This window comes from Populus trichocarpa, chromosome 14 (genome assembly GCF_000002775.5).
Source record: "Populus trichocarpa isolate Nisqually-1 chromosome 14, P.trichocarpa_v4.1, whole genome shotgun sequence".
In the NCBI taxonomy this organism is placed as follows: domain Eukaryota; kingdom Viridiplantae; phylum Streptophyta; class Magnoliopsida; order Malpighiales; family Salicaceae; genus Populus; species Populus trichocarpa.
In genome coordinates, this window is record NC_037298.2 from 8893033 (window position 1) to 8907680 (window position 14648).

General features: G+C 34.6%; 1 protein-coding gene across 1 annotated transcript; it reads right to left on the minus strand.

The window, feature by feature from the left end:
- Positions 1-4423: 4423 nt before the first annotated feature.
- On the minus strand, positions 4424-14185 carry LOC7457955 (cysteine-tryptophan domain-containing zinc finger protein 7). The gene is made up of 12 exons (XM_002320988.4): positions 13576-14185; positions 12640-12712; positions 12403-12533; positions 11888-12271; positions 10452-11782; positions 9898-10316; positions 7999-9812; positions 7770-7921; positions 6920-7080; positions 5994-6154; positions 4752-5612; positions 4424-4627 (listed from the first exon to the last, which is right to left on the minus strand). Exons 1-11 carry the CDS (start codon positions 13750-13752, stop codon positions 5418-5420), a joined length of 4998 nt encoding a protein of 1665 aa, XP_002321024.4. The 5' UTR covers positions 13753-14185; the 3' UTR covers positions 4424-4627; positions 4752-5417.
- Between the last annotated feature and the right edge of the window lie 463 nt (positions 14186-14648).

Sequence of the window (14648 nt, forward strand, 5' to 3'; positions counted from 1 at the left end):
AAAAAAATTATTTTTGACATCAGCACATCAAAATGATTTAGAATTATAATAAAAAAATATTTTTTATAATAATTTTATAAATTAATTTATAAAAAATTATATATATCCAATATGCAGTATTTGTTTAAAAAATTGCTCATAAATATTCAATAAAAAATATGTATTTTAAATTTTTATATTAGCTTTTTACGTAATTTTATCAATCTAATTATTTTTTCTCTTTTATACTACTGTGTCCAAATTATTATGGCATTATTTTTTATTTTATTTTTTCCTAGTTTAAACTTACTTTTTATAATTTTAAGAGTATTGGGTCCTGTGTTAGGACGCAAGAGAATTAAGTCTGGCGTCAAGACTCAATTCTCTTAGGTCTGACAGCAGGACTCAAGGCTAATGGCTCTTAGTTCAGGACCTAGAAGAATTGGTTATGGTGTCAGGATTCAATTCTCTTGGGTCCCGCGGAAGGACCCAAGACTAATGAGTCTTGCGTTAGGACCCAAGAAAATTAGGTCTTAGTTTATAAAAATATTATTATTTAATTTATAAATATAATTAGTTTATTACTTAGAATTATAATAAAAATAAGAATATTTATAACACAAATAAAAATATTTTTTATATGAATACTTTGAATTATAAGAAAAATAAAAATATTTATAACACAAATAAAAAAACCAAAGAATATTTATAACACAAATTATAATATTTTTATAATAATACTTAGAATTATAATTAAAATAATATATTTATAACACAAATAATAATTTTTTTGATATGAATACTTTGAATTATAAAAAAAATAATTATATTTATAACACAAATAATTATATTTTTTACATGAATACTTTGAATTATATTTTTAAATCTTTATTGACACAAATAAAATGATGGTTTTTCTTCAATAGCAATAATAATATTTTTTAAATTTATTAATGATAATAATAATAATAATAATAATAATAATAATAATAATAATAATAATTTTTTCAAATTTATTAATTATTTTATTAATAATATTAATTATAATAAAAATAATAACATGTATGACACAAATAATAATATTATTAATTATAGTAAAAATAATAATATTTATAACACCACTAATACTATTTTTAATATTAATAATTTCAATTAGAATAAAAATAATAGTATTTATAATAGAAATAGTACTATTTTTAAAATGGATAATAAGTCTTGACAAAATAATAATATTTATATCCCAAATAATAATATTTTTTATATTAGTACTTTGAATTATAATAAAAATAATTATATTTATAACACAAATAATTATATTTTTTATATGAATACTTCGAATTATATTTTTAAATCTTTTAAAAAATGATGGTTTTTCTTCAATAGTAATTATAGTATTTTTTAAATTTATTAATGATAATAATAATAATAATAATTTTTCCAAAATTTTTAATTATTTTATTAATAATATTAATTATAATAAAAATAATAATATGTATTATACAAATAATAATATTTTTAATTATGATATTATTAATTATAGAAAAAATAATAATAATTACAACACCAATAATACTATTTTTAATATTAATACTTTCAATTAGAATAAAAATAAAAATATTTATAACACAAATAATAATATTGTTTCTATTAATACTTTGAATTATAATAAAAATAATAATATTTAGAACACAAATAATTATATTTAGAAACCCAAAAATATTTATAACACAAATAATAATATTTTTCTATATTAATACTTTGAATTATAATATAAATAATAATATTTATAACATAAATAATAATATTTTTGATATGAATATTTTGAATTATAAGAAAAATAATAATATATATAACATAAATAACTCTTGAAACTTTTTTTCTTTTCTCTTATTAATTTTTTTTCATTATGTAAAGAGGAAATAATAATATTTTTTCTTTTTCTTATTTTTTATATGAATACCTTTTTTTATATTTTTGATATTTATCTTCTTGAATTTCTTTATTAAAGCATGTTTATTTTTACGTTTCAAAAATGCTTTGAAAAAATTTAAATTTTTTTATTGTTTTCTTTACTTCAAATTAATATTTTTGATCTTTTTTTAAATATTTAGATTGGCTCTGACTGGGCTGCCAGATTTAAGAAGAATATATTAAATTGGGTCCTGCTCCAGAAAGACCCAAAATAGCTTTGAGTCGTGCTGCGGCTGGACCCATCAGCCTTGGCTCCTGCTGCAAGCAAGACCTATTAGTGTGGGTTATGTCCATTGCAGGACCCATCAACATTAGGTATTGCCCCTTGCAGACCTAGTGCTTTATTTCTCTTAGAATCAGTTAGCTTACAGGAAACCAGGAATACTTGGAAGTGGCACTCCAATAGTCATTTCAATAGTGTTGGGTCCTCTTGTCCAGCAGGATCCAAAATTAAAAAAATAATTAAATTTTTCTTTGACTTCAAATTAATATTCTTTTGATATTTTGATATTATTTTTTAAAATATTTTTTTTAAAAAAATTATATTGAGATTCGGTCTGGCTGTGTAGCCAGACCCGTGGCTACGTTGGGCCCTACCTACAAGTAAGACCCAACAGTGTTGGGCCTTGCTCACAGCAGGCCCTGCCTTCCACCACACCAAGACCTAACAACATTGGAATCAGGATCAACAGCTTTGGGCCCTGCCTTTCACCATGACCTAACGCCCAATTCGGCCCTGCCTCCCACCACACCAGGACCCAACAGCTTTTGACCCTGCTTTTCACCATGACCCAACGCCCAATTAGACCCTACCTTCCACCATGACTCAACGCTTAATTGGGCCCTGCACCACCAGGACCCAACAACTTTGGACCTTGCCTTCCACCACGACCCAACGCCAATTGGACCCTCCCTCCACTAGGACCCAACATCTTTGAGCCATTTTCAACCAGGACCCAACAGCTTGGGCCATGCCCAGCAGCAGGACTCAACGCTTTAGGTCTTGCTAGGAGGCTAGACCCAGCAGCGTTGGGGTCTGTTACATTCAAAATTTGGGCCTGTAGTTGACCCGGAGTAAACCAGTCGACCCGCAGGGTCAATTCATAACTCGGGTGATCCAGAAAAAATCTGGAAGGAATATTTTTTTTTCAAATGTGTTTTTTTTCCTACCCTAAAGTGACGTGACGAGTTAAAAAACCAAACCAAAAATAAACAAAACCTCCAATCTTTTATTTTATTTAGAAGCTTTTTAAAAAAATATTAATTATTTGATAGATGAAGCGGGGGGGTCATATAACTATTTCTCTAACTATAAAGTGTTAAAATTTTGACTAATGATAGGATGTCTTCGGTGAAGGATTAGAAAAATCATATATGTGATCATGACATATGATTGAGTTTGAAGTCACGGTATTATTTAGTTTTGAGGTAGATTTTTTTTAAAAAAATATATATTAAAAAATATTTTTTAATTTTTAATTTTTTTAAAAAACATTGAAGCAAAGCAAAAGGATAGCACCTGCCCTGTTTGTTTTTACGTTTTAAAAAAATTTAAATTTCTTTTATTTTTTTCTTTGATTCAAATTAATTTTTTTTTGTGATTTTAAATTATTTTGATACGCTGATATAAAAAAATAATTTTTTAAAAAATAAAAAATATATTATTTTGATATATTTCTAAGTAAAAATCACTTTAAAAAGCAACTGCAACAACTCAGGCTCCACCAAACCAATAAACCAATTCAATATCTCGCCACAAATTTATTCACTGGTTCTTTGGAACGCAAAATTCCTGTGTAAATTATTTATTTTTATCCTTGTATTTTTAATCAATCAACGCTCATGTTCTTTGAATTTGTTAAATTAAATCTTCTTTTCGATTTTTTTTTCTTTCAATAAGCTAACTTCTTTTAAATCTCAATATTAACTATACATATAGATTATTAAATATTTTTCACATGACCTTCCTTTTTATATTCATATAGGTTTTTTATCACCCAGTAAAATTGTCTTATAAAATATATTAAAAATAGATAGATGATGACTTCTACATTTTTAAAACTAAATAAATCTGAATAATAAGTCATATAATAAATGAAAATATCTAATAACGCTACATATTATTAGCATACATTGAAACTTGACAAAAAAATTAGTCATTAATTGAACAATTTTACAGAGAACATAAAAAATTATTTAAAAAAATTAAAAACAAGAGGATAAAAATGAGCAATTAACACAGATGATGGATAAATTTATGGTATATGCCTAATTCAAATATCCAAGGTGTTTTTTTTTTTTTTTTTAAATGATAAATATTCATGTATCTACATTTGCTTCCTGCGTGGCCTCGACTCTGTTCTACAAAAGTAAGGGAGTATAACCAATATTTTAAAGATCAGCATAAACATGCATGCATCTACGCATAACAGCAGCTACAAAGGAGAGGGGGAGGGAGAGAGAGAGTCAGAGGTGATCACACACTAGAACAATGAACAATCCAACTAATGTTTACAGCTATTGTCAACCCACAAACCTTCCAGGGCATAACCTCGTCTCATGCAACAGTTATGTTATTTTTCCACCATTAACTCTCCAACTTCTACCTAATATCTCTCTATTAACAAAAGGGAAAAAAATGGTTCAAACTGCAATTACAGAAGCTCAAGAGGGTAACCTGCAAAAACGAAGAAAAAATAGAAAAAAAATTGATGATTGAGAAGAACGGAAAACAAAATCCTGCTCATTGAATGGGAGAAATAAAAAAAAAAAAGATGAAGGAAAAGAGTAGGGTAGCCAACCTGAGAATGCCCTGTCATCTTTACATAGTGCTTGGACCGAAGAAAGAGTGGTCTCTGACGGTCAAATTGAGACCATGATGTTAGCGGCGCATATATTACAATTTTTCCTCAAAATGTCTTCCAATGAGTTGTAAATAGCAAATTAACACGATGGCAAAACGAGAACTCCATCCAGGAAAAATAAAAAACAATCTCCATAAAAATGGGATCCTCTGGTTTTCAGAATTCTACAATCCCACGTAAATTATAGTCGGGGATCTCTACCCTTATCCATTATTTCTCAAAGCACAACCATTTTGGACCATAAAACTTCCTTATTTCTACAGTCTCCAAATTCTCTCTTCTGCAGAACTCTCGTGAATCGATAGTCCTCGGTTCCACTCTTGAAATGGCTCAAGTGAGGTCACTGTCTGCATCAGAGGGCAGCTGAAGTATGATTAAAATGAATATACTCAAAAGTCCAAAATTATCCTGTAGTATACACATGTACAAAGAGCACCGAGATGGCATCTTGCTGATAACTGATCCCTCAAAAGACATATCAAGCACCGCAACAGAGAGATCAGGGTGCCTTCTTTCGTTTCCTAAAAGGCCAAACCCCAAGAATACAGCAACCAATCAAAAATTTGTCCAAGGTTGTTATCATCTCCACCACAACCGGACACATTAGCGGCTAATAGCTTCAATTGCAAGCCGCACCAAACGTAGTAGTCCCTCCACATCTTGGAAGTTAAAATCAAGAGCTGTTTTAATGGAAGAAATGCCCTCTCCACATCGGGCTTCTCCCAAGCTGACATTAGCTGCCGCGAAAGCAAGGCGTGACTTTCTAGAGGCTTCCATTGCAGAATTTACATCCTGTGCCTGCAAAATTACATTTAATGACGCTGCCATTCCTAAACATCTCATATGGATGTAAAGTTGTGAATCAAATAATGGAGCACCAGCTGCTGTAATATATGAAAGCAGAGTTTCATGGGTTGATTAACTCAAACACTGACACCAACGAGTTACAATTTCATGGCCTATGGTGCATAGAAGAATAAAAGGGATGCTCTTGTATCGGAAAGGAAACACTAATCAATATACATTTTTCCCAACCAAACTTTCTGCAGGTTGTCATCAAAACATATTCCTTGGCCGATATCTTTATATTCCAATGCTCAAAGTTATGTTCTAAAGTTCTATGAGAAAATCAAACGACAAGTTGAGCTTTTTCTAACACAAAAATCTGAATATACTTACAAATCTGAGCAATCGCACGAAGCTGGGACGATTCCGTGCAGCAATAATGTGACTTCCAGTTACTTGAGGAGAGCTTACGCCTTTGGTTAAGGGAACCTTGTCTGCTATTGTCGTGTGGTTCAGGTTATCAATATCAGAGGCAGAAGAAGAAGGTGATTCACCTATAAATTATGAAACAAGTGTGGCATCAAAGCAATTCATAAGCACCCATCCAATGGCCACATTAAGCATTAGGAAAAGCTAAAAGCCCAAAGAGTGACAAAATGTTTATATGACAAATGAAATAAGAGAAATTTAGGTGAAGCACCCGAGGATACAATATTTATACATGACAACGTATATCAATGCAAAAGCATAAATTAAGCAGACATGAAACTTGGACACCCTTTCTTAAGAATCAAATGATTCCTTTGAGATTTAGTGTGGAAACTGAGAACTGAATATATTGATGCATCGAACTAGTGACACAGAAATGCCATCCGTGTGTCTCTGGCAACATATTTAACAGCCCACCCCCACTCAACAGGAACACTAGAGAAATGAAAATGATTTTACTTGGATTGTTTTGGCAACACTGGAACCATGTTCGAAAATTATCAGAAGTGTATGCTATTCTTGTGTAAGAAATCCAAGAGGTCTGGTTCCAATCAGTGTCATACTTAAGATGAACAGTTTCCCAGCCTATGAGTTGATAAACTAAAAGCTCGTATGAAGTGCCAGGTGGTTTGGTCACCTAATAAATTTTGAAAAGCCAAACACAAGTCCAAGGAAAACAGTGACTAATTGTTGTGTGATAGTCACAAGATTAAAGTAGCAGCAGGATTTATATATATGTACACACACACACACACACATATAAATATCAGGAGAAAGAACTCTAAATTAATGTAAGATTAAAGTAGAGATCATGGCTTGTTTCTAATTACCTGGAGGAATAATTTGTAAAGCCATCTGCAACTCATGACGATCTCTGTTTGCAGTGGTATGTGAGGAATAAATTGCCCTCATGTATGCAACCTCCATGCATTTGTAGGCCAGAGCAGCAGCAGCCATGTCTTTGGATTTCTCATATTCGTGAGCACAAAACCTAAAAACATCAAGAGGTTTAGCAAAGGAAGGTAGCAGGGTAGCAGCAGGAACTCATTTTTTCCCATCAGAAATGAAATCATCAACGGAAAATGCAATAACAAAAGTCACAAAAACTCCTGGAAGAGATATATCCAGGAAACTGAATTCAAGTTGGAAAATATGTTTGAGAAGTCAGAACAGACTAACAACCAAAATGGGACAGCTAAGAGATGTGGTTCGCATAGTATGACACATATGCTATGTAGTCAAGTGATGAAAGTATTTCCATACAATACCCTATAAGGAACAAATACAAAACACTAATGCAACAAATAAAAACAATTCCCATTCCAATTATTAAGTGGAAAGAGAATTCTGTAGTTAGAAAGGAAAGAAAAATGTCACGCAAAAGGCCAAGTTAACCTAAGCAGAGAGCTGTTTATAGTTGAATCCAAGCTGGAATATCAAAACCCAACATAATGAAAGTAAGCAAGACACACATTCATGGCACCTGCATTTCCAGCATCTATGTGGCCAGTTCTAACTACTTAAACAACAAGAGTTTCCGTGTTGCAAGTTTAAACAGTTAAACAAACAAACAGAAAAGGCATGATTCCATGGTTCTGAAAACACTTAAGCCCCCACCCCACCCCACCCACCAAAAGAAACAAAAGAAGTCCCTTCGTCAAGTCCTATACTCTGACTTACTCGCACAGTTTCGCAGTGCTGCTGTAAACTTGCATTGGCTCTCCATTTTTGGCACTCTCACCACTACAGATTTCCAACAGAGATGCTCCATGAAGAAACTTCAGAGCTGCCTCGAAGTAAAGCCTTGTACTCTCAAGATTTGACCCGGCATTCTGCAGAAGGTAGTCAACATTGGAAAAGGTTGCATATCAAAAAGAAGACAAATTCTTAAAAGATAAACAGTAAAAACCTTGACACGATCAGCCATGTGTTTCATATTTTTAGCTTCTTTCAAAGCATTGTTAGCAGCCTGACTGGAGGAATCCCTTTTAACTGAACTTGGACCATCAAGATCCCTGACCCTGTGCCCATTTGATGAGGCATTTCTGGAACTGCTATGATGATGATGATCAATCCCATTTGGATCATTGACCTTTCTACTCTGTTTCAACTCCTTCATTTCAGTATTTTCCCCAGCAGAGGCATTAACAACCAACATATTGGCGCTGTTTCCTTGGTGAGATAAAGAATTTGGATGAGGGCTGCCAGCAAGTGTCTCATTTTGAGCTCCTCCAGAAGAAGGCAATGATTGTGTCGTCCCTCTATCAGAGACCTTTTCATTATCTATCAGCACACTCTGCTTTGGAGTAGAGACTGCATCATGGTTGCGAGTAGCACCTACTTCAACATCCGAACCATTGGGTCCCCTGACATTTAACTGATTCACTCTTTTACTGTTATCACTCAACACTTGTCCTTGATAGTCCTTCTTGTCAACATATCTGTCCTCATTTTCCTCAGGTTTGATCCCTAACTTCACTTCAGTCTTGTTTTTGCAATTTGTTGGTCTTACTTCATAGGAAGGTGCTTCTGCATTAAAGGAATTGGAAACCTTAACTTCATTTTCGAACTCAGAATTAAATTTCCTAGTCTTGTCCTTAGACCGTGAGGAGGAACCCTTTCCAGACTTCCTTGGACGCGACCCATTCACAAGATGGTGATTTTCATTTCGTCTTTCATTGTCATGGCATGGATCCAAAGCTGCCGGTTTACTACGATGAGGAGTGTTTTGGCTTAGAAAATCTACATCATTTGAGAGGTGGCCATCTGCAATATCTGGAGAAGGAACAATATGCACTAGAGTTTTTGCCTTCCTTGCTGTCCCAGATTGATCATTCCCACCATCATCTTCCCCATCTGAAAATCTTCTTGGGCCACCTGGGGCAAAGAAACCAGCATCGACAGAAGCATCTTTTTTGGTGACATTCTTTCTTGCCGATGCAAGTTTTTCTGGTTTTGAAACTCTCATAGGTGATGATGAAACTGATTCTACAGGCGAGCCTTTTGCATCAGGAAAATTGGATTTGGTTTTATGGGAACCAGAAACTTTGGAAGAGCTAGAATTAGCTGCCACATGTAAAGATCCAGAATCCCTCTTCAAAGAATCCACACCATCCAAGCTCCGCTGAGATAGGGTGCTCCCTAGGTCATGTCGTAGTTGCTGGTTCTTTCTATGACTACCTTTTTTGTCTGTTCTACCGTTGCTTTTACTTCCACTAGCCTCCTTCCCTTCGGACCTGGATACTCTGGGCTTCTTAACCTTCCTGTAGTCATTCTCACTGAACTCCTCCTTGGCCATGATATTACTATCCTGGAGATGATGCCCTGTGTTTGGAAGGGAATCCCGATAGAGTTGAGCATCATGACTTTCCTTCACTTTCCTCTTTTTTGTATCTCTATCATCACAGTTCGCCATATCCACAGACCCATTATCCAAGGAAGCGCGGACATCCTCCTTTGGATTTTTAGAAGAAAGTTGAGCCCAGTCCTTCTGATCATGCTTCATGTTCTTAGAAGTGCAATCATTGTATTTGGGTGGATTCTTCCCTGATGATGCCATAGCCAAACCATTGCTTGAAGGAGGACCCACCTTTTCAATTGCCCCACCATGATCAGACGTCCAATCTTCTGGAAAACCTTCAGTTCTGATTTTCTTAGAAGCTCTAAAACAATCTTGATCAGGGTCCCTTTTGCCTTTCCCCTTTGATCGCTTTGAACCACCACCTAGTGTTTGTTTTAGAAAATAAGTAAGTTTTATGCTTCAAGGAAAGGAAGTTTACGGCAGAAAAAGCTATTTTAAATCCAATACCTCGGTCAGAAAAGTTGTCCAGTCCTCTATGCTTATCTTTCGGCTTATGTTTGTGTTTCTCCGCAGCTAAATTAGACTTGCTCGGTTTCAAAGAATCAGGTTCACTTACCACAAGAGCTGGTTTCACATCATTTAAGCCTCTATTTGTCACTGGCGCATGTAAGCTTTTCTTTGTATGGTTTGACAACTGAATAGGTCCGTCTTCTTTATACATCATATTTGATAACTCTTTTGAACCATGCTTTTTTCTTCCACCAGGAAGCGCAGCATGTGAACCAAAATTTTGGTGGCTCTGATCAGGATGCCAAACACCAGCCACAGTTTCTTTGGATATATCTCCACCAGAAGTGTTTTGTTTAAGAGACCGAGTTGCAAGGGTTGTTTCATCCTCACTAAAATTACACCGGTTCATACCAGGCCTAAGGCATTTATAATTTAAAAATCAAACATCAGAGGAAAAGGAAGAGGCATTAAACCAACACATTTTATCTCTAACTACTTGACGTGAGAGGTTATTTCATTGTAACAAGTGTAAAATATAAAAGGGTACTTACAGCCAGTCAAGCATGCTACACAGCCACTTTTCAGGCAGGTCATCAGGATTTGTACGAGGTGGAAGAAGCCGCCATGTTTGACACTTGTCACAACAGACCCAATTATCTTCAGCAGGAGCAGTATCAGTTATGGGCCCGTCTCCATTGTGCAAAGCACCAGTTGAAGCAGCTTTAGGAAATGCTTCAGATGTTAACAGGTTATCCACTTTCTTACTGCTTGATCTTTCCTTGGATGTGCTGTTAGTTCCATGTGTGCCCAATTCAACCATTTCAAAGTCCTCCAGCCTATCCTCATAACTCTTTACCAACGTACTCATTCCGAATTCTTCTTGTTCTGGTTCCATGTCCCCAAAAAATTCTCTATATCTATCCCCAGCTTTTCCAGAATTCTTTTGTAATTTCAAGTCTTCCGACTCTACTTTAGTTGTATAATTGTCAGCATAACTGCTCTTCTTATTTTTCGGTGCCAAAGACGAGTTAAGCCTAAAACTCTCTTTTGGCGCCTCAGCAACTACAGTGCCGTGACTTTGACTTCCCTTTAGTTTTTTTTTCCCCTCAGAAGAGGACTCCTTAGCATGAGGTAACTTCATACCTTCCTGTTCATACAACATAGCTTTCTCATCAGCATTCTGCTTGGCAGGTTCTGTTGGAGCCTGATTTTGAGCCTTCCTCCCCTTTGAAACATTCGAGTCAATTTTGACTGATTCATGAGGCTTTTCTCCTTTGCGATGGCCGTCTTTCCTTGGGGAGACTGAATCACTGCCAAGACTAATAGCTTTTCTATCTTCCCAAACCTTTCCAGAGGACTTGGATTTGGAATTCTTGATCGACCCATTTTCTTGAGTGAATACTGGCACTGGTAATTCCTCTTTTGTTAGACCAGAAAAACCTTTGTCACTCATCACTCCCTTGGACACGTTAGATGCCCTACCCATTCCCTTTGAAGTGCCAACAACAGCAGAATATGAATTTGACAAAAGTGGAAGCTTTAAGGTATTAGAAACAAGCTCCTCACAAGCAAAGGTGTCAAGTTCTATCTCCTTCGATATAACACCAACACCAATCCCAGAATCCTTATTAATATCACTCTTTGATTCCGCTGAAAGTTCATTTCTTGCCATTGACTTTATTTTCTTCTCTCCAAACATTGTCCCATCACCCTTTACAGAGCTAGACCCATTCACTACAATGCAACAATTTTCAGGACCAAACCTTGGAACAGACAAGCATCCACTGTCTTTAATAAATTTTTCCATCTCTTTCAGATGGAGAAGATCATCAGGAAGAGGTGATAGCAGCAGAGCTCCATGCACCGGAAAAGATGTCATTATCTGCTCAATCACAGCATAAAAAGAAACACATTCTCATCACTGCCAAGTCCCAACACAAAGTGGAGTTATACGCGACAGGTTAAAACTTGCAGGGAGATGACTTACCTGAAGAATATAATTAGGAGATTCCAGATGAGCATCTTGAGGATCATGAGACATCCCTTCACTTTCAGAGGGGCTGTCATCCATTGAGGAAGATGGTGAGACATCAAGCCCAAGACCACTGTAGATTGCAGCATTTTTCTGTGTCGACAAGTTATCAGAACCGACTTTGATTCGAACTTTCAGCATCTTCTGTAAACTAGCAGATTTCCTGTTTACACATTCATCTCTAGGAACAAGTTCCTCAGCAAAATGAGTGGATGGCACACATGCTTCTTGTTTAACCGACTCATTCAAGGAGGATGTTGTTTTCAATACTGTAGAAGAAGGTTCAAGTCTTAGTGATTGAGATGCAGTTGACGAAGATACAGAGCTCCGGCGGCCACCCTGTTTTAAGAACAAATATTAAAATGTTCAAGATGGTAACTCCAAGGTAGACCAAGATTTAGTTAAAAGTTCCTTCTTTAAATCAATTATTAACAAGTGATATGCTCGATAATGAAAATATATATGTCTACCTCCAGTTGCAAATTGTTTGGAGATCTAGATGCATTGCGATGTTGAATTTTTGGTGAGGTCCTTGGGTGGGACCAACCAGGAGACCGCTGATAGGTAGGTAAAAATGAACCATAACCACCGAACTTGGCCCCTGTAGAAAAGTAAAAATCCAGATACAATAAATATCAAAATATGGACTCTATTAATGCAGTTGTTTTAGCTTATATTAACCACACTTCTGCAGTATGTTGACTTACCCAAGTTCTCAGCCGAAACTCCACCTTCAAAATCTTTTTGAAAGTGTCCCAAGACATCTTGCAGTTTTTCATCCTTGAAAGAGATAAATAGAAGAAAGCAGTTGCAGATCAGGGAAGAAGGAAAGTACAGATATAAACAGGTTTTGTACTAATGGAAATGCCAACAATTGAAAGATGTGCAACCTTTGGAATAAAAAACAGTCCATACATCTCGCATTGTATACCTAGGTGCCACGAATTTCAACTAATTTTGTGAGGCAATTATGTAACAGGAACCTAACACAAGTGAATTAAGAATGTTGACTTGTGGTTCTAATCCAGATATGGAAACCTAAAATTCAAGCATTCAAAATTTAGATGATCGGTTTCATGCCACTCAAATGTCAGGCTAAAGTTTCCAAAAGCTTCATTTTTTACACTTGCATGTATTTGCAGGGTCCATACAATCCCACGTCGCAGAATCATAACTGAGTACTGCATTACAATAACTGAACAAGCTCAACATATGTTTCATGTCTCCATAAAAATGAAGAGGCCAAAACACAAAAATTTCTCCATTCACTTGGTAGATCAAAATAAGCCAAAACACCATGTCTATACATCTAAAGCCAACAAAACCTTAGCACTAAATGAAAACCTACTAATTTCATCTATAGTTCTCTAACTAAACACAATCAAAACCCAGAGCAACTGTTTTTTCAAAGACCAGAAAGGACATATTAATCAGATAAAAATTACCATACTTAACACTGTAAACAGCCAGAATTAAGACTTAACATCAAGTTTTGGATCTGAAGCATCGGAGAACAGCAACAAAATAAAGTCAACAGATGATATATATCACTAACAAAACCAAACCTTCACAAAATTAAAAAAAAATAAAATAAATCAAACTTGAATTATTCTCACATATATATATGGAAGAGAAAAACTTACTATGTAAGACAGAGCAATATCAGGGTCCATGCTCGCATCATAATCATCTTCGTTGTTGTTAATATTATGGTAAGAGCAGGCCTCCCCTTCTTCAAGCTCGGTATCTTCCATCTCTCTCTCGCTGCCAAACCCTATCCCTAGGTCCTCTCTCCCATCTCTCCTCCCCAGAGAAATCATCAAACAGCAACAACAACAACAAAATGTAAAACTAAAATAAAATAATAATTTAAGCCCATGAATTCATAATTATCTCTCTACAATCCCAAACAAAAAAACAAAGCCAACCCATTTCACAAAACCGAAAACCCACCACGGATTTCCAGTGAATTGGACCCGATCAATAAATTCAAATCGGTACCAACCGATGTTTGAATTTTATTGCCTTGAGAACTAATTATTTATTAAAGTTTTAAACAAATGATCTCAATAAAAACAAAAAAAACAAAGAAATTGGATTGATTTAATGGGTGTGGGTTCTCGCTTGGGTGCGATCTCTGTAGCTAGAATCAATTACCCAGCACTTTCTCTCTCCCCCTCTCTGGTTTTTGGTGTCTACAGCAGCCGCGTCTTTTCTTTGTTTTTTTGTTTCTTATTTTGTTTTAATTCGTTTTTTTTATTTTGTTTTCGCATTAGAAGGAAATTGTTTGTTTATGTTATTTATTTATTTGGAAAAAGAGGAAGAAACAGGGCGATCTAACCACGGGAAGAGAAAAATAGAGTTTACTAGTATTTACTTGACAATATCGTTTTTACACAGAATCTCAATTTAGTCCTTGAACCCATGTTTTCATTTCCAAGAAGGTACTAGCTCTTTAAATTTAATTAGATTGGTTCCAAACGTTTCAAGATATTCTCAAATGAGGTCTCTCTATCAAAGTTGTATTTCAGTCCATTTTCTCTGAAACGGGCAAAATATATTTTGGAGTGTGTGAGAAATAGTTTCAATTTATTTTTTAAAAAAATTTAATGTTTTTTTATTTTAAATTATTTTTTTAGTGTTTATAGATTGTTTTAATATGCTAATGTCAAAAATAAATTTTCAAAAATAAAAAAATTATTTTGATATTTTTCTA

What these genes read in the sequence shown, in the direction of transcription:
- LOC7457955 (XM_002320988.4), bottom strand. Translation starts at nt 13,752, where the DNA reads ATGATTTCTCTGGGGAGGAGAGATGGGAGAGAGGACCTAGGGATAGGG. An exon ending in GGACAACTTTTCTGACCGAG is followed by an intron (nt 9,813 to 9,897) that starts GTATTGGATTTA and finishes AACAAACACTAG; the next exon opens with GTGGTGGTTCAAAGCGATCA. An exon ending in AGCACTGCGAAACTGTGCGA is followed by an intron (nt 7,081 to 7,769) that starts GTAAGTCAGAGT and finishes TGATGTTTTTAG; the next exon opens with GTTTTGTGCTCACGAATATG.